Raw genomic sequence first — 18710 nt, forward strand, 5'->3', positions numbered from 1 at the left:
GCCCCCCCACAGTACTCCTCCTCCTCCTCCACCATCACCACCACCACCACCACCACCACCACCACCACCACCACCACCACCACCACCACCACCACCACCAACACCACCAACACCACCACCACCACCACCGGCTTTACCTTCCTTTGTGAAGGAGGGAAGAGAGGACAGGAAGAAGGGAAAAGGAGAGGGCCCCTTACAGTCCTGTCCCAGTCAGGTTTCCCCTACCATGATGGGGCAAGGGTTGGGGTCTCCCCAAAGGAGGCAGTCAGTTCCTGGGGAAGAGGCCACCCACACCCACTCTGCAAACCAGAGGCTGAACCCCTGGAAAACAAGAGAGCCAGGCCTGGTGCCACACCTTTAATCTCAGCACAGGTGAGCAGATGTCTGTGAGTTGGAAGCCACCTGGCCTACAGGAGAAAGAAAACAGACAAGTAACCCAAACCAGAGAGCCCGGAGGAACGGCTGTAGGCAGTTTCACGTGATCGGTCTGCTGCCACAAGGCTGTGGCCAGAGCCTGTGGGGGATCCTGGCCAGAAGGTGACTTGGGCCCGGTCCCAGCTTAACTCTCTCCAGGGCCATTCTGCGGCCTTTGATCCCGTGCCCTCAGCCACTTGGGGGACCTGCCCTGCCCTGGCCTCCAGACTCTAAGTCACCAAAGCCTGAAGCTGGCAACTGAACCTGGCTCCTGACCCCTCCAGAGGAGAATGTGGGGCGGCCTGGCGTCGGTCCAAGCCCAGCCAGTTCTATTTAATGGCGTCCCTCCAGTTCAGCACCCACAGTAGGGCTTGCTGAGTGGCACTGCCCTGAGTCACAGCTGGAGAGGGGGTCAAGGCATGACCTGAACTCCCAGTTCTGCAGGACCCAGGACATGTCGGGCAAGGACAGAAGGCTGACCCTTCGCCCTAGGGTCATTCACTGTGCCCCCTGGAGGGGCACCTGGGACAGAACACCCATGATGTTGGAGAAAGGCTCAGGTCTTGCTGGGGGCCAAGATTTGGCTCCTAACGCCCATGTCAGTTTGCCTCCTGTGACGTCAGCTCCAGGGGATCCAAGGTGCCCTTCTGGCCTCCTAGGACATTCACTTCACACCCACATGGCATACAGACAGACAGACAGACACACACACACACACACACACACACAGAGAGAGAGAGAGAGAGAGAGAGAGAGAGAGAGAGAGAGAGAATGTTCTGGAAATGCCTCAGGGAAGCTGCCCCGTCCTGGCCATTGTCACATACACAAAAGTTCCTTTGTCCCAGAAGTGCCAGCTTTAGCTCCAGCGGTGTCCACACACACACACACACACACACACACACACACACACACACACACAGAGAGCTACCCAATAGACACCTGGCCTGTGTCAGCCCTGAGTCCACACTTGGGGGGTGGAGAGGAGGAAGAGGGCCTGGCACTCCTGTCTCAGGTACCCTGGGGAGATCCTGATGTGGGTCTTCCCACAGCAGTCATCTGCTGCCCCGCCCCACCCACCTTCTCCTCTGTGCTTCAGCTCCAGAATGGAAGTGGCCGGGTGGGGGAGGGGAGCTGCTATGGTGCCCCACAGATTTTCTCGCTCCTGTCCATGGGCAGCGAGGGACTAGGGCGCCGGGGATATCAAAAGCACCAACAGCAGCAGCTCCTGGATCCCCATCACCGCCCTGGATGTGAGTCACCAGATCCCAGTGTCCCAGAGGCAGGCAGCGACAAAGCCCTCTCTGTGGGCCAGACACCTACACCCAGGACCTGAGGCACACCCCAGAGAGGCCTCATCCAACAACCCTCGAGACGCTGGCCGTACACCTTCGCTGTCCCCACAGCAGGTCACTGAACGCCCATGCTGTGGCACCAGAGGAGATCTCTTATCGTGCCCATCTTACAGAAAGGGAAACTGAGGCCCAGAGGAGCTCTTGCTCAAAGAACATGCAGCTCAGTTGTGTCCAAAGCTTCCACAAAGGGCATGAGACCTGGGCTCCCCATCTGACATAACTTACTTCATTAAAGCCGGTTCTTGCCAGTTCAGCACTGGGATCACAAACACTAAGTCAACTGTTGAAGTTGCTCGTCAACCAGTTCAGCTCTGACAGGCAGGTTGGGGCTGGCACCATCAGTGGCGCCATGACAAAGCCCTTCATGAGAAGGCACACCTCCGAGGCACTCCCATGGCACTGGGTCAAGGGATTAAGTCCTCAGCTTCCCCGGGCCTGTTGAGCAGATCCTCGCAGCCCACTGGTTGGTCTGCCTTAGACATCAAGAAAGGTCTTTCTTCACTTCTTGTCTTTTTCCGACAGGTCTCAGGTAGCCCAGGCTGGCCTCCAAACCACTAGGTAGCCCAGGATAACCTTAAACTTCTGATTCTCCTGCCTCCACCTCCCAAGTTCTGGGGTCACAGGCCAGCACCTCTCTGTTTACAGAGTGCTGGGTGCTGACTGAAGCCAGAGTTCATGCTGTCTAGGCAAGTGTTCTGCTAGCTAAGCTGCATCCTTAGCCCAGGACAGAAAAACATAATGCTACACTTGTATTTGCTTAATATAGCCAGATGTGGTGGCTCACGCCTTTAAGACAGCACTGGGGAGGCAGAGGGAGGCAGGGTTTCTGTGAGTTCAAGGTCAGCCTGGTCAACAACGCAAGTTCCAAACCAGCCAAGGCTACACGGTGAGACCCTGTTGAAGTGGAAACTTAGGGTTTCTTCGGAAAGTCAGTTGTGGCGGATGGTGTTTTACTGGGGCAAACGTGTGAAGGAGTGTTTCACTGAAGCAGACACAGTCGAAAGGATGTTCTGCTAAAGCAACGTGTAAGGACTCGTGATGAAGGATTCCTCACTAATAACACACTTGTTATTGGTCCGCCTTACAGCTGAGCTCCGTTGGTTGTGACTCCGTAGAGAGAAAGCACCAAAAAACTTCCAGTCATGTTCTGGCAGCTTCTCGCCGCTTCTGCAGGCTTGGGACGATAGGCAGAGTAATGTCGGCTGAAACAGACATGTGGGAAGCAAGACCCGTGAAGGACACGTGATGTCTGCAGGGAGTATAAATGGGATCCAGTGGTCAGTGACGGGGGCTTGCTGGCATGTCTAGCTTTGGTCTTACATCTTCCCTGATCTTCACTACTGAGAAAGTCAGGACAAAGAATTTCTCCTGCTTCCTGCTGCTGACTCTTGCCAATTCAGCTGAGGCCTGGCTGTCTCTGCTGGGTCGTGTCTGCTACCCCGACACTACTGAACTGGACCGCTGGTGTATACGTGAGCTGTTTGTGAGTGGATCGAGCTGCCGCTGCTGACCTGTGAACTGATCTGCTGATTTCCTGACAACACAGATGGGATTTGCTCCGAAGAACCATTTCTAAACAGGTCTACTTCCCCCATATCCTAATAACCTTTCTTTTCCACTACCTGTGGTGGGCGGTGGGCTAGAAGGGAGGTTAAAGTGTTTAAGAACCATCATTAAAAACAGGGTTGAGAAAAATATAAGACTACACCCTGTCTCAAACATTTTAATATTTGACATGTCACATATATACCATACACATATACACACCATATATACCATATGTAGTATATGTGTATGAGGGGGGTGGGGAGATCTGGGTATGGTAGTGCATGACTGTATCCTAGTCCAAGTACTCATGGAGTACACAGGAGAAGAAATAACTACAGTCTGGAGACTCTAGTCAAAAATCAAACTGTATATGTGTTTGTACAAACTATGTGTGTGAGCCAATGCACACATACACACACACTAAAATCTTTACACCATCACTTCATCGTATACACGACAAGATGCAAAGGTCAGGGCTGGGGAGATGGCTCAGTGGTTAGAGCACTGGCTGCTCTTCCAGAGGACCCTGGTTTGATTCCCAGCGCCCACATGGTGGCTCACAACCATTCGTAACTCCAGTTCCAGGATCTGATGACCTCTTCTGCTCTCTGCGGGCATCAGACAACCATGCAGACAAAACACCCATCGATTTTAAAAAGAAGGGAAACCCAGGAAGAGGGTCTGACTCCTGCTCTGGGTCCTTTATATGGGATGGCCCTCGCCTCCCTTACCAGACTGCAGGGGCTGCCCAGGAGCCTGCCCCCTTCTCAACGCTGAGTTGCTGGTTGCAGGCAGACTGCGGCAGGCCAGAGACCTTCGGGAAGGCTGCCCCCTAACACCCCCTTGTTCACCGGCCTTTCCTGTCTGCAGGAGTTGCTTTCCCCTATAAGCTGTAATGGGTGTACTTGAATGCCTGAAGGGCCTGTGACCCCAGAAGGGGCCTCACTGATCACCACACCTCCCTCCCTATGCCTCTCTGTGTTTATGACCAATCTAAACGTATCCTCAGCTAGCTTCGCAAATAAATGAGACTCTAATGGTTATTTTATTTGGCTTTGACAATGACTGGGGGCTAACCCCTTATCCACTAATTCCTGGCCTAGCTACCTCCCCAATGGTGCACCCCAACTGCTTGCTGTTTCTCCTGGCCGAGTTGCTCATGTATATCTCTCATGGCCCCTTTGCCCCCTCCTCTTCCCCATTCTTCCTCTTCTCCTCCTCACCTCCAACGAGGTAACTCAGAACCCACCTACCTCTAGTCCCTCCAGAAATTGGCTGTAGCCATTTCTGCTTAGCCAATAGCTTTAAACTAAGGAACAAGGTTTGTGCAGCAAACGCTGGTAAATGTGAGGATTCACTCAGGCCTAGGCCTTGGGGTACAGAATTTAACACTGCAATACATAGCAACAGAACAGACCTCATTATCTCCGTTCTTCCTCACCACCAAGTAAATCCAGTCCATCCCCAACACAGCCTGGAATCGCGCTTGCAGAGCAGGCACTGCAAGGCCAACCATGACCACGAGGTGGCGATGGCGCTCCTTGCTGGGACCAAAGCCAGCAGCATCGGAGCCTGATTCTAACAGACTCAGGAGGGCACCGTAAAAGAGGCTGGGAGGGTGGGGGTGAGCCACAGGGTTCCTGTGCACCCCTCCCCTCTGAGACCCAGCTCCTCCAGACTGTAAGGGACAGGCTGGGACATAGACAAGGGTCCCAGAAGACACTGGCAGGTCTTTCCGGGGATAACCCCTAATGGATACTTGTTACCTGCTGTCCGTCTGTAGAAGAAACCCAAGTCCGTCGGTGCCTTCGCTTTCGTCTCAAGTCCACCTTTGACCCTCGGGTCTCCCCGCCACTCTACAGTCTCTTCCTGAGGAGGAAAATGGAGTTAGGTACCCAAAGGGCAAGGACGTGGGATGGCCACAACTGTGGGCCACAGACGACTCTGAAAGTCCTGGCTATGTGACCTGGGACAAACCACTCAGCTTCCTCCTCCCCAGACGGACCCCTCACGGTGGACGGAGAGAACCGACTCCTGCCATTTGCCCTCTGACCACCACCCGTGTGTCATGACACAGGCACAGAAGTAAATGTAATATTTAAATTTTTTTTTTCGAATTGTTATGTGCATAGATGTTTACCCACACGTATGACTGTGTACCATGTCATGCCCGGTGCCTGGTCAGAGGTGTCAGATGTCCGGGACCTGGAGGTACAGGTTGTTGCACCCATGTAGGTGCTGGGACTTGAACCTGGGTCCTCCTCAAGAACAAGTGCTCTTGGAGCTGGAGGGGTGGCTCAGCGGTTAGAGCACTGACTGCTCTTCCAGAGGTCCTGAGTTCAAATCCCAGCAACCACATGGTGGCTCACAACCATCTGTAATGGAATCTGATACCCTCTTCTGGTGTGTCTGAAAAAAAAAACAGCTATAGTGTACTCATATAACTAAAATAAATAAATCTTTTTTTTAAAGATTTATTTATTTTATTTATATATTAGTATACTGTAGTTCTCTTCAGACACTTCAGAAGAGAGCATCCCATTACAGATGGTTGTGAGCCACCATGTGGTTGCTGGGAATTGAACTCAGGACCTCTGGAAGAGCAGTCAGTGCTCTAACCGCTGAGCCATCTCTCCAGCCCAAATAAATAAATCTTAAAAAAAAAAAAAAAAAAAAAAAAGAGTCCTTATTGCTCCTGCAGAGGACCTGGGTTCAGTTCCTAGCACCCACACCAGGTGGCTCCAGTTCAGGGGTTCACATCCCCCTAGGAGCTGACATCTTCTAAGCCCTTCAGGTACTTGGGCGTGTGCACACATAGACTTTGCACTTACAAACGCAAACACAGCAGTTTTTGTCTTTCTTATTGATTTTTTGTTTTTTGGGTTTTTTTTCTAGGGTGATGTTGTTGTTGTTGTCGTTTTGGTTTAGTTTGGTTTGGTTTGGTTTTGACACAGGTTTGCCCAGGAACAGTCGAGGCCAGTCCCCCGACCGAGCCTCATCTCAAAACCCAACCGGAAGAAGGCAGCCTGCTCTTCATTAGCCCAAACTGCCTCCCTCCCCGACCCTCTCCCAGGACTTGGAACCTCAGCCACTGGTCCTTGATGTCGGCTTTCAGTAGCGCACATGTCCGTTTCAAATTAATACACTTTTATGACGTGCCCTTTAATGAACACTACACCCTGCCAGGACGCGAGTCGGAGAGGTGTGGGCTTACTGCTGAGGTGGGGACTGGCAGGCACTGGGGACGGAGAACTGGCTCAGCTTGCTGGGGAGCCGCGTGTACTGAGGCCCTCTTGTCCAGTACCGTCCTCCGAGGGTCGGCACTCAGCCCTTTTGATTTGTTTTCTTTTTTTTTTTTTTTTTGTTTGTTTTTTTGTTTTTTTTTTTTTTTCAACTGAGCCATCAGGGCAAGAGAAAAAACGCCTTCAAACAAAAATTCAGTGTCCTCTGACCAGCTGGGGTTCGTAGTTCAGCCGGCAGTCTCGGCTGGGTGAAGCAGGAGGATGACCCGTGAGTTTGAGACCAGCCTGAGCTACATAGAAAAAAGTTAGAGACCCTGGGACAAAATAAGCACAAACTGGGGCTGGGGATTTAGCTCAGTGGTAGAGTGCTTACCTAGGAAGCGCAAGGCCCTGGGTTCGGTCCCCAGCTCCGAAAAAAAGAACCAAAATAATAATAATAATAATAATAATAATAATAATAATAATAAGCACAAACTGAATATCGTGGGACAGGGATACGACTCAGGTGGCAGAGCGTTTGCCCAGTGTGCAGCAAACCCCCGGTTAGATCCCAGCACCCCACAAACCAGCGATGGCCGAGACCAGACCGGTAAGATTACTCTTAACCTACAGGATCATGAGGAAATTCAAAACTGCCAACACTCTAGAACACAAAATGGTGGGCGTGGTGGATGGGCATTTTCTCTCCCTCCGTGATGCAGACACAGGCCAGGTTAGACCAGATTAAAAGTAGATAAAGGCAGGTTTAGTAGCAGGCAGCTCTCGGGTGGGTTCACTGATCTCACAGGTGGAGGTCAGCGAAGTCACACGGTAAGGTAAGGGGGGTTTATAGAGCTTAGGCGAGGAGCGTGATTGTCAGCTAGAAGGTGGGACGGTGTCCACACGTGGTCAGACTCTCAGCCATTCCACCCGCACTCTTGGGTGGGTCGCCGGAAACCGGAAATGGGGAGATGAGGTGCGATGTTAGCCCGGGAGTTTTCTGTACATGAATGGGGAGGTCTCTCTGTGCAGGCAGGGATGGGGCCGGTGTGGGGAGAGGGGAAGGGGGGAAGGGGGGAAGGGGGGAAGGGGGGAAGGGGAGAGGTGGGAGGGCAGATGGAGTTTCCCAGCTTGTGCAGGGAATGAGTAGGGGGCTCTAACCTGTGTACTTTAATCCCAGCACTTGGGAGGCCGAGGCAGGCGATCTCTCAGCTCGAGGCCAGCCTGGGCTACAGAGTGAGTTCTGGAACAGCCGGGGCTACTCAGAGACACCATCTCAAAAAAGAAAAAAGGCAAAAGGAAGGAAGGCACGAAGGAAAGAAGGAAGGAAGATGCAAATGAGGACAGCTGATTACAGAAGCCATCATTGGATCCCAGAGCCTGGGACATAAAAGAACACCTACCATTCGGGTAAGCTAGCGGGAGCGCGCCTTCTCCTGTGTGGTTTATAGGTTTCCCTGCGCTCTTTGAGATGAGTCTACCTCTAGCTTCAGGCTCAACCTGTCTTCCCACCTCAGCCTCCCATGGCCAGGGGCATGGCCTCCTGTTTATATTCTTTTTTTTTTTTTTTCTTTTTTTCGGAGCTGGGGACCGAACCCAGGGCCTTGTGCTTGCTAGGCAAGCGCTCTACCACTGAGCTAAATCCCCAACCCCTCCTGTTTATATTCTTACTATGAGGGTAACATGTCTGAAACCCATCTTTTAATTAATTACCGAATTATTAGTGGCCATTATCACTGATACCATGAGCGTTATTCAAATGGGTGTGTAGAGGAAGAGAGCTTAAGAAATGTATTTTGGGGGTTGGGGATTTGGCTCAGTGGAAGAGCGCTTGCCTAGTAAGCGCAAGGCCCTGGGTTCAGTCCCCAGCTCCGAAGAAAAGAAAAAAAAAAAAAAAGAGTATTTTGGGGGCTGGAGAGATGGCTCAGTGGTTAGAGCACTGACTGCTCTTCCAGAGGTCCTGAGTTCAAATCCCGGCAACCACATGGTGGCTCACACCTGCATCAGACAGTTTCTTCCCCTGCTCCTGCCCAGGGTCCAGTCAGCCACTTGGCTACCTGGCCCCGCCCGGCTACAGGCACATCTTTCTTAGAGGGCACTGTGCCCAGTTACACAAAAGAGTTTTCCTAAAAGAGAGAAGCGTGTTTTCTTAGTCATCGTTCTATTGCCGTGGAGAGGGAGCAGGGTGACTCAAAAGAGGAAGCATTTAATTCGGGCTTGCTAACAGTTTCACAGATTAGGTCCACTCCGCCAGCACGGCAGGAAGAATGTCACCAGAGCAAGGGTTGTGGGTTACATCCTGATCCATGGCAGACCTCCACATCTCCTAGTAGACCTCTGAGCTAACTGGGGGAGGGGCGGCATTGTGCCAAAGGCCCCCCCCAACCCCCCATCCCATTACACAGAGACAGGAATTTTAGACTACATTTCCCAGCCTCCTTTGCAGTGAGGCACAGTCATAGGATTGAAGGAAAGGCACCCAGATATTAGGGAATCTGAACTTTTTATAAGTCCTAAGACCATCCGTCTGACCTGGAAGGAAACGCCATGTTCCCAGGCTGCTGCTGGCTCCACAGCCTCCCTGAAAAGAATCTTCAGCAAGGGTAGACAGGGCCCTGCTCACAGGGTTCACAGGGTGGGACTGCTTGTGAATGGGCAGGAAAAGGTAACTATGATGCGTGGGACCATGGCTAGGGGCATCGCTCAGGGATTGAGCGCTTCCTCTGCCTGTGCGAGCTTCGGATTGAATCATGGCCAGAACAGTGGAGTCTGGGGATGATAACACAGGACCAACTGTTGGCTGCTTCTAGGAAAATTCTATTTCCTTCTTGCACTCCAAGCTGTCATGTTTAGACATCACATTTGGTGGTTAGCGGCCATCTTTGACAGCCATCTTGGGACCTTCAGGAAAACACGGCTGGTTCCCTTATCCATGACAGAGATGAAGCTCAAAAACAACCTTGGTTCTCCAGAATGTGGGACTACTTGATTCTTCGGGACTGGAGGGGGTCTCACCTCTGGCCTCGTTACCGAGGAGCGTGCATTGCCTGTGACTGAAGTCTTTTGCCTGAGGACATTACCCCAGGCAGCCTGAGCCTTGTTAAGGGACACTGTGGCCCTCCCTCCCTCCCTCCCAGACATAAGGAGTCCAGGCCACTCCAGCCCTTTGTAACTCTGAGCTCTGTGTCCGTAAGGCTCCTGACCTGGGTGCCGTGGAGAAGCCAAGGAGGCACGGTGTGTGGCACTAAAAGGCGTTCAGCTCTAGGCCTCACCTTCCTAGGTGAAGGCTTGAGGGGCGCATGCATGGAAGACACCCAGAGGAAGGTCTAGGGCTTGCTCACAGAGGGTCTGGACCTTAACAGGCAAGGCTGCAAAAGGAGAGGCTTCTTGACAATCGGACACCTCATGCTCTGGCTCTGGTGACAGTTCACCTCTGCAGGCAGGGACACCATATGCTGGTCCCGACAGCTAGGGAGGATCCAGCGTCTTGAGCACTGGATATAAGGGTATTTGTATTAAGAGGGGTATTTCTTTATTCCTCAATGCTTAGATTACCCTCTCCCAATCAAGTTTACATTCTGACCATTGCAGTCCTAGGATGTGTTCGTGACTGGCAGGTGTAGCTTAGCGGTCACTTTGCTGGTCCGGCAAGATTCAGGCCCTACGTTCCATTCCCAGCACCACAAAATACACGTGTGCCCGACTGTGTGCGTGTGTACCACAGAGACAGGAGGGACATGGAGAGGAGACCACAACCTCCTCCCTTCTTCTTGAGCAGCGTCCTAGAGCAGCACAAACCCAGTGTGCTTGGCTGGATGACTGTTCCCTGCCTGCCCCTCATCTCCAAGAAGGCAATTCACCTGTGTAGAACCTTCTCCTGGCTGCGTGCGTCCATGTGCTGTGAGTCAAGCCTGGGTAGCAACAACCCTTGGTTACTAGAAGCAGGGTTAATCCGGGCAATCCTGACACAGGCATGTATGTCAAGTATCAGAAGTTTGCCACCAAGGCTGCAGGGCACAGACACCCCCAGTCCCCAGCCCAGGAGCTCCAAGTGGGGGAAAAGGCCTCTAAGCTTGACTGAGCTGCGACAGGGTCCAGGGGTGAGGGGTGCTGTGTGAGTGCGTGCAATACGTGTCACCTGCCAATCACAGCACAAGTCATGTGTATGACCCAGACTGACAGAGCCCAGCCTGCTGTGGGCTGTCACCTGATCCTCACACTGTCCCAGCTGGGGCAGTTCACAGGCTACTTATAGAGCTAACTACCCAGCCACTCTGTCCCTGCCCTGACCCCGGAACTGGGTCTGTCTCCCTCTAGTAAGGGGTCAGGCGCTGGGCATCCAGCCAAGGCTCTCCGTGCACTGCCTATCCGTACATGGGGCATCTATGACTGTCAGGCAACACCTTCCATGGGATGCCGCCTCGCCCTGCTGGCTCCTTGTTCCTTCCACCTCCCATGGATCCCACCAGATGCTGCGGTCCAATGGTACCCGGATTCCTGAGGTCCCAGCAGCCAGCCATGCACCTCCCTTGCTTGGCATCTGGGAACCCTCACTCTGGAGGACAAAGGTCACCTCGTGAGGACACCCAACCACAGAATGACAGCTTACCTCTCTGCTGGACACCAGGCCAATCTGGGCAGTCTCAGGAAGGTGCCCCGGCACTGGGAACTCAAGCAATGCCCTTTAACCCTACTTCCCACAATGCCCCAGACCTTCTTCAAGTCTCTCCTTCTTAAGTACTGAGACTTGAGCCTCCATGATGGCTCGATCACGCTTCCCACCCCCCTCTCTCCCCCTGAATGACGGCAGGAAGACCAAGTGGATCCCACCTGAGGGAAGTTACCTCTCTCATGTCTAACAAGATACAGGCAGCCAGAGCCGACATAACCCTGGCGTGCAGCAGGGCGAGGAACTCAGGCCCTTGCTCTCTCAGTGATGAGTTCTTCCCGAACGTTGTCTCAGTTTGAAGTAGATGACTCTGCTCCAGCCCCAGGTCCCCATTCCGGCCACTAGAGAGGAAAAACCGCAGGAAATGTTTCTTTCTCTCGGAAGCATCTTGCTTGTTTCTAACTGACCATATCTAGCGAGGAAAAGCAAGGAAACAATCTATTTTGAGGGCCAAAATGTGCCATGTGCTCAGCTAAAAATACAAGAGAGTTAGTGCTCAGAGGAGGGAGGCTGGCACGTGGGGCAGAGGCAGCCTCTGCCGCACAGTTGCCCAGTAACGGGCCTCATTCTTCTCACCCTGGTTTAATCAGTGGAATAAAATAACGCAGTTTGGAACGCCAAGACTGAGCCGGTGGTGGCGCACACCTTTGATCCCAGAACTTGGGAAGGAGGCAGAGGCAGGTGGATCTCTGAATTCGAAGCCAGCCTGGTCTGCAAAGTTCCAGGGCAGCCTGGGCTACACAGAGAAACCTTGTCTCAAAAAATAAACAAACAAGGAAAGAAAAAGGAAGGAAGGGAGGGAGGGAAGGGAGGGAGGGAGGGGGAGAGAAGGAGGGGGAAGGACACCTTCAATCCCAACACTTGGTGCTCGAGAAGCAGAGGAGGCAGGCAGATCGGAGTTCGAGGAGGCCAGCCTGGTCTACAGAGCCAGTTCCAGGATAGCCCGCCCGGGGCTACACAGAGAAACCTGTCTCCAAAACCAAACAAACACGAAAGACGAGGCTAGAGTGGCATAGGGTGAGCGCCTCGCCCTGGATCACCACTGACTTCTGGATGAGATTTGGAGCCACAAGCACCTAAGGTGAGTGACAAGCAACTGTGACAGAGGCAGGCCACCCAGAGCAGGGCCATCCAAGAGACCTCAGAGAGCACTGCCCAGTCCCATCTCCATCCTGCCTGCCTGAAACAGACATTTTGTTACACCCAAGGACTCATTCCTTCTCTCTTTTTGGAGCCATTATGAGTAGTAGAAGCCAGGGCTGGGGCTGGGGCTGGGGCTGGGGCTGGGGCTGGGGCTGGGGCTGGGGCTGAGTGGGTACAGCACTTGACTGGCATTCAGTCCCCAGTGCTACATAAAACTGGGTGAGGTACAGGCCTTTGATCCCAGCTGCAGGATGTGGAGGCAGGAGGTTCAGGAGTTCAAGGCCATCTTTGGCTAATATGCAAGTCTGGGCCAGCCTGGGCTACAAGTCTGGGCCAGCCTGGACTACATGAGACTCTTTCTTAAAGACGATTAAACAAGTAAAGAAATAAATAACAAGAGAAGCCAAGTATGCAGGCTCATGAATGAAATGCTACCTACCCCTTGGGAGGCTGAGGCCAGAAAACCGCCATAAACTCAAGGCCAGTCTAGGTTACGAAATGAAGTGTTGTCCTAAGCAGCCCTGCTCTGTAGCTTTTATCACCCTCACAGGCTGTCCCCGGATCGCAGGCCTGTGGCTACCCGTGACTCTAGGCTCCGAATCTGTCTGGCCCTTATGAAACATTCCTCACAGTTCATCTCAGCCGCTCTCTCTGTGGTCCATTCTCCTTGATTTGACCATGATGGTGGTGGCGGGACAAACTTCAGATCCTGGGATTCAAGTCCCCGACCCTCCCTTCCCTAATCCTGCCCGACAAAGGGCCTGGAAACCTGGGGCGCTCCAGGCTTGGGCTTCCCCAGTTCTGTACACATATCCATTGCTTTTCCCCCCATCGCTCCCCACCCCCCCTGCTGCTTGGAGACCTGCTTGAGCTACTTGGGTTGGAAGCTGGCTTCCTGCTAAGCTAGCCTCTCGGCAGGGAGCCACGCACACCCATTTCCAGGAAAAGTTCAGGTCGATTGATTTAGAACCAGGTAGGTAGGGGGTCCCACTTTCCTGCGTGGTCTTGAGAAAGTTACAGCCCCTCTCTGTGCCTCATCTGTCTGTTGCTCTGCTCGGGGCCCTGACTGCCTCCTCCTGACCTGCACCAGCTTGGAGATACTCCTCCCTCAGTTCAGGCCCCTCCTCTTTCTGATCTCCAGCGGACATTCCCACACCTGCCTCCCAGGCTGGCTATGTAGATTCAAAGACCTTGGGAGGCCTCACCCAGGGGAAGGGACGGATAGACAGGAGAACTACATCACCACCAAGGGTCCAAACTACCCAAGGTGGTCAGGGCCTGGTAGGGTCCCAGGGCCTTTCTGAAAAGAAGGGCTATTTGCAGGGGTGCTGGCAGGGTGAGCAGGGTCATTGGGGGTGGGGTGAGGCACTGCAACCGCAGAGTCAGGGGATGTTGCCAAGTTCCTCCTGTTGAAAAGACAACCGTGCTAGGTTCTGGAGCGACCCTCACGGAAGAATGAGGCAGCAGCCAGGCTACTCACCAGAGCTGCAGGTACCGTCCTGTGGCTGTCTCTCTTCGCCAGGGCTCCGTCCATTCTACAGCTGACAAGACTGAGACTCAAAGACAGAGTTGGGAAATCAGCTGGGAGAAAGCAAGGTTCTCTGCTGGGGTTCTTACCAGTCTCCCTGGGGAGGCCCCGGAGTCAGCAGGAGGCAGGAAACAGGCTAAGTCTGGCCAGCTCTGCGCCCAGCTCACCTCCCAGATTCCCGGGGATGCTTGCCTGAGTCCTTCCCCGAATGCTGGCCTCACTCCTGGCCTTGTGCTCTGACTTCTTGTCTGGTATAACAAATTCCCTTTGGGATCCCCCTCCCCCCCGGAGTTCAATCTCTGTATCACCTTTATTTTTCTTTTTTCTTTCTTTTTTTTTTTTCGGAGCTGGGGACCGAACCCAGGGCCTTGCTCTTCCTAGGCAAGTGCTCTACCACTGAGCTAAATCCCCAACCCCCACCTTTAATTTTCATGTGTTCCTTTATGTTCCCTGGCTGCCTTAGAACCCATAACGTACAGCAGGCTGGCCTTGAACTTTCGGGGATCCTCTTAGCCCGGTCTTCCGAGAGCTGGAATTTCAGGTCGGTGCCTTCACACCCAGCCAAGGCTTTTATAACAGTTTTGTATTTTCACCCTTTGAGATGGGCTCCAGTGCAGCGCTGGCCGGCCAGCCTTGACCTTGACATAGAGCCTAGGACAACCTTGAACTCTTGGTCCTGCAGAACACTGGGATCACAGGCCCGCACCACCATGCCCAAAGCTAGTCTTACTTTAGCTGTGGGGGGTCCTCGCCGGGGATCGGTGAGGCTCCTGCCAGCAGCCGCGATCCCTGGCTCCAGCCGCCTGGCCTGGGTAGTGCAGGATGTGGGGCTGGGCTGGCCGGGCGCCTGCCTGAGTCACTGGGCGTGAGGCAGCCTGAGTCAGGCTGGGAGGGAAGTCCCTGCGGAAGGGGCTTTCGCAGCGTGATGGAATCACGGGGAAAGAGAAAGTGTGTTCCATGTCCCTTTGACACACTGACCTTGGGTGAGCCTGGGCCACGGGCACCCAGCCTACAGCTCCAGAGGCCCCCAGGCACTTGGAGCGCCGGTTCAGTCACCCCAGCTTCCCGAGGACACAGCCCGGGCCCCGGCGGACGCCTGCCCACAGGGTGGCAGTATAAGAAGGGCCCTTGGCAGTCTTCCAGGCCACCTTACAAGCTCTTTGTGTCAGGTGTGCCCAGGGGCCCGGGCAGGCAGTTAAAATTCCTCACCCTGCTTCCCCCGGGGTTGTCACCAAATGAGCCTTTCCCTTCGATGGTGGAAATTCTGATCACCTACTAGCAGCTTTTCAGAACCTGTGCTAAGACAGTGAGTGTAGTATATTTACTCCTGCCTTAACAAGAGAAAATGTTCTGGTACAAGGGGGTTTTCCACACTTAGAAGGCAGAGGCAAGCAGGTGCTGTGAGTTCAAGGCCAGCCTGGTCTTCAATACCTACTGAGGCACTGTCTCAAACAACAACACTATGAGCTGGCATTCTGGGCTCGGCGAGAGCACCAACCAGCCATAAATACAGTGTTATCTAGGCCAGCTACCGTACAGTCGAGATTCAGACTCGTTTTGAACTGAGTTTGTTTTCTAAGAGACTTGCTTATTTTATGTGTGTATTTTTTGCCTGCTAGGATGTCCCTAGGACACAATGTTTGTGGGTTCCTTTTGGAAACAGGGTCTCACTGTGTAGCCCTGGCTGCCCCGGATCTCACTGTGTAGACCAGGTTGGCCTTGTTAAGAATCAGGTGGGTAGGGCTGGAGAGATGGCTCAGCGGTTAAGAGCACCCGACTGCTCTTCCAGAGGTCATGAGTTCAATTCCCAGCAACCACATGGTGGCTCACAACCATCTGTAAAGAGATCCGATGCCCTCTTCTGGTGTGTCTGAAGACAGCTACAGTGTACTTATATATAATAAATAAATAAATCTAAAAAAAAAAAAAAAAAAGAATCAGGTGGGTTGGGGTTAAGACTGGAGCCTGCAAGGGGTTGGGGATTTAGCTCAGTGGTAGAGCGCTTGCCTAGCAAGCGCAAGGCCCTGGGTTTGGCCCCCAGATCCGAAAAAACAAACAAACAAAACAAAACAAAACAAACAAACAAAAAAAACTGGAGCCTGCTTATTGCTTTCAGATTATTTTATTTTATTTTATTTTATTTTATTTTGAGACAAGGTGTCACTATGTAATCCTGGCTGGCCTCAAACTTGCCACAATCCTCCTGCCTCAGTTTCCTAAATGCTAGGAGTATGTGTGTGTGTGTGTGTGTGTGTGTGTGTGTGTCCACATCTAAACATTCTAGTAGTCACACCAAAAAAAAAAAAATTTTTTTTTTTTTTGGTTCTTTTTTTCGGAGCTGGGGACAGAACCCAGGGCCTTGCGCTTCCTAGGCAAGCACTCTACCACTGAGCTAAATCCCCAACCCCCACACCAAAATTTTTAATGCCCGGAATTGCCTCACACAGCAGGAGAGGATACCTTAGCCGGTGAAGGCATTTGTCAACAACCCTGACAACCCAAGTTTGATCCTTGTAACTCCCGTGGCAGGAGGAGAGAACTGAACCAGAACCTACTGTCATGGCGGCTACACACCCAGAGCAGCTCCCTTTTCCAGTGAAATAATGGCTCACAGGGCTGGCGGGGGTGCAGAGGCTGACACTGTGTATTGATCGAGGTGATGGGGACAGGATCACAGAATTGCTGCCATCCCTAGAGTCATCAGCGCTGACCTGACCATTGCTGGGCCATTTTCTTCTCCAAGTGGTTGGGGGTTCCCAAAGCAACAGGGTCCCCCAGGAGATCTATCCCACCTCCCTAGCTGCCTGAGACCCTGAGACACCCACACCAAGGACGGCCTAAGATGCTCCAACCTCCACCCCACCTTGGCCCCTGGATCCTTTACCCGTCTTTTGCTAGATATCTGTAACTCTTGGGTCTCAGCCTGACTGTGTGGCTGCTGAGGTCTTGGGGAGGGGGTACATTTCCAGGGGAGGCCACCCTTTTCAGACAGACATTGTTCGAGTGGGGACATCAGGTGGGCAACCCAATCCAGTCTCTGTGGAAATACGTTCCTTTTCTGTTCTACCTTCCTGTAGCAAACCCTCTGGGAGAGGGGCCCATCTGAAGAGTGGGCAGATCCAGGAACAGGGTGAAGGGGCGGGCTCATGCCAAGAGAGGTTGCTGTTGGTAGGGGCTTCGAGTCTTTTTTACATCAGTCCCACCAACCCAAGGGACTCTCAGATGGTCAGCACCTAGCCCCTCCCTGGGGGCCCCTGAGCTCAGGGGCTGAGGCACTGCCAGACTGGAGGTGGGGGATGGGAACACGCCCCAAAGGACAAGGACAAAGGCAGCGGAGGGGCATGAGCTCCAGAGACAGAGCGCACATGCTCCTCACCCAGGCCTGGGAACTGGCAGGGCACCCTGGATGGTGACCCAGAAACCTGGCTGTCAGCCGCTCTGCCCAGCACTGCCCACAAGAACTGGAGTGGCTGGCCAGGGTGGGCAAGAAAGACTCTGGGCTCTCTGTTCACTAATCTATCCCTAGAGACCCCCGCCAGATGCTGTGGGCCTGCAGGGGATAAGCCGGTGTGGGTTAACCCCCGCCCAGAGCCCACTGCCCACTTCCAGGAGATTTGGTCTTGGCAAGTCGCCGACCTGTGGTGCTGTGGTCAGGTCCCTAGGAAGGAGAATGGAAAGAGGCTGCCTGAGCCAGTCTCAAGGGAGACTGGGTCCTGGAAGTCACCGTGAGCCATGGGGTGGAGACAGGTCTGGAAAGCATAGGAGTGACTGAGACCCTGATGACGGGAAGACAGGGCCCTCTGCGGCCCCCTCCGAGCCAGACTCCGAGCCAACAGACTGCACAGCTTCAGCCCTACCTCCGTCTCCTTCCAGGAGCCATCTCCTCTCCCTTATTCCCTCTCCACCTACCTCCATCGGCTCACCCTCACAGTTAAGGTTGCCTTGGGCCTGGTGTCTGGTCTGCTGGGGTTGAAGAGGCAGAAAACAGCCTGGGAGGTGTGACAAATGTCTTGGAGTGTCCTCACTGCCCCGCAAGACCTGCTGGTCCCTCCACCACTGTCCTGCTCACTTCCTAACACTTTCCTCTGGTTTGCCTTGCCAACCCCATGCTTCTACAACCCGACGGAGAACCCCTCCAGGCCTTCCCCAAACAGAGACCAGGACTATTTTCTCAACCCTGAGAAGGGTTCACAGCGAAGATTCGGGGTGGCCTGGGGTGCCCAGTCTAAGAAATACATCAGTTTTGAATTCAATAGTTGGCTGGTGCCTCTCTCAGAGGCAGAGGGCTCAAGTAAAGAGCTCTCTCCCACCACAGGCATGATGGACAGCTGTTCTGAAGCTCAGGCTTGACAGCATCCGCCAGTTGGGTCCGTCTGCTTCCCAGGATAAGACCACCTCTGCCGGTCCCACATCTGGCGGGGAATTTTGTTTTGAGACCAGGTTTCACTCTGTAGTCCGGGCTTTGGGACAGAAACTCACTGAGATCTGCCTGCCTCTGCAGACCAAGTGCTGGGATGAAGGGCTTGTGTCATCTCATCTGTTCTCAGAGCCAGGTGTTAAGGAGCAGACAGAAGGAAACAAGGTGAAGACCTTGTGAGACTGGGCTGCAGAGATGGCTCAGCGGTTAGAGCACCGACTGCTCTCCCAGAAGTCCTGAGTTCCAATCCCAGCAACCACATGGTGGCTCACAACCATCTGTAATGGGATCTGATGCCCTCTTCTGGCCTGCAGGCATACATGCAGACAGAATGCTGTATACATAAATAAATTATAAATAAGTCTTTGAGAGAGAGAGAGAGAGAGAGAGAGAGAGAGAGACCTGTGAGACTCACCTG

The 18710-nt window shown here is 53.3% G+C and overlaps 1 protein-coding gene across 14 annotated transcripts; it reads right to left on the reverse strand.

Moving 5' to 3' along the window:
* Nucleotides 1–342: 342 nt before the first annotated feature.
* LOC120098859 (uncharacterized) lies at nucleotides 343–14701 on the reverse strand. Of its 14 annotated transcripts, none has more exons than XR_015645604.1 (5): nucleotides 14606–14701; nucleotides 13828–13888; nucleotides 11380–11545; nucleotides 5081–5183; nucleotides 343–2968 (listed from the first exon to the last, which is right to left on the reverse strand). XR_015645604.1 is itself a non-coding variant. In XM_087598678.1 (5 exons), exons 1-5 carry the CDS (start codon nucleotides 14306–14308, stop codon nucleotides 2907–2909), a joined length of 405 nt encoding a protein of 134 aa, XP_087454804.1. In that variant the 5' UTR covers nucleotides 14309–14701; the 3' UTR covers nucleotides 343–2906. The 14 variants fall into 14 exon arrangements, 4 of the variants coding, with proteins under 4 accessions (XP_087454804.1, XP_087454802.1, XP_087454803.1 ...); XR_015645606.1 differs by having other exon boundaries at nucleotides 343–3015; XR_015645601.1 differs by having other exon boundaries at nucleotides 13828–13903.
* Nucleotides 14702–18710: the final 4009 nt, after the last annotated feature.

Source organism: Rattus norvegicus, chromosome 20, assembly GCF_021556685.1.
Source record: "Rattus norvegicus strain SHRSP/BbbUtx chromosome 20, alternate assembly SHRSP_T2T, whole genome shotgun sequence".
NCBI classification, from domain to species: domain Eukaryota; kingdom Metazoa; phylum Chordata; class Mammalia; order Rodentia; family Muridae; genus Rattus; species Rattus norvegicus.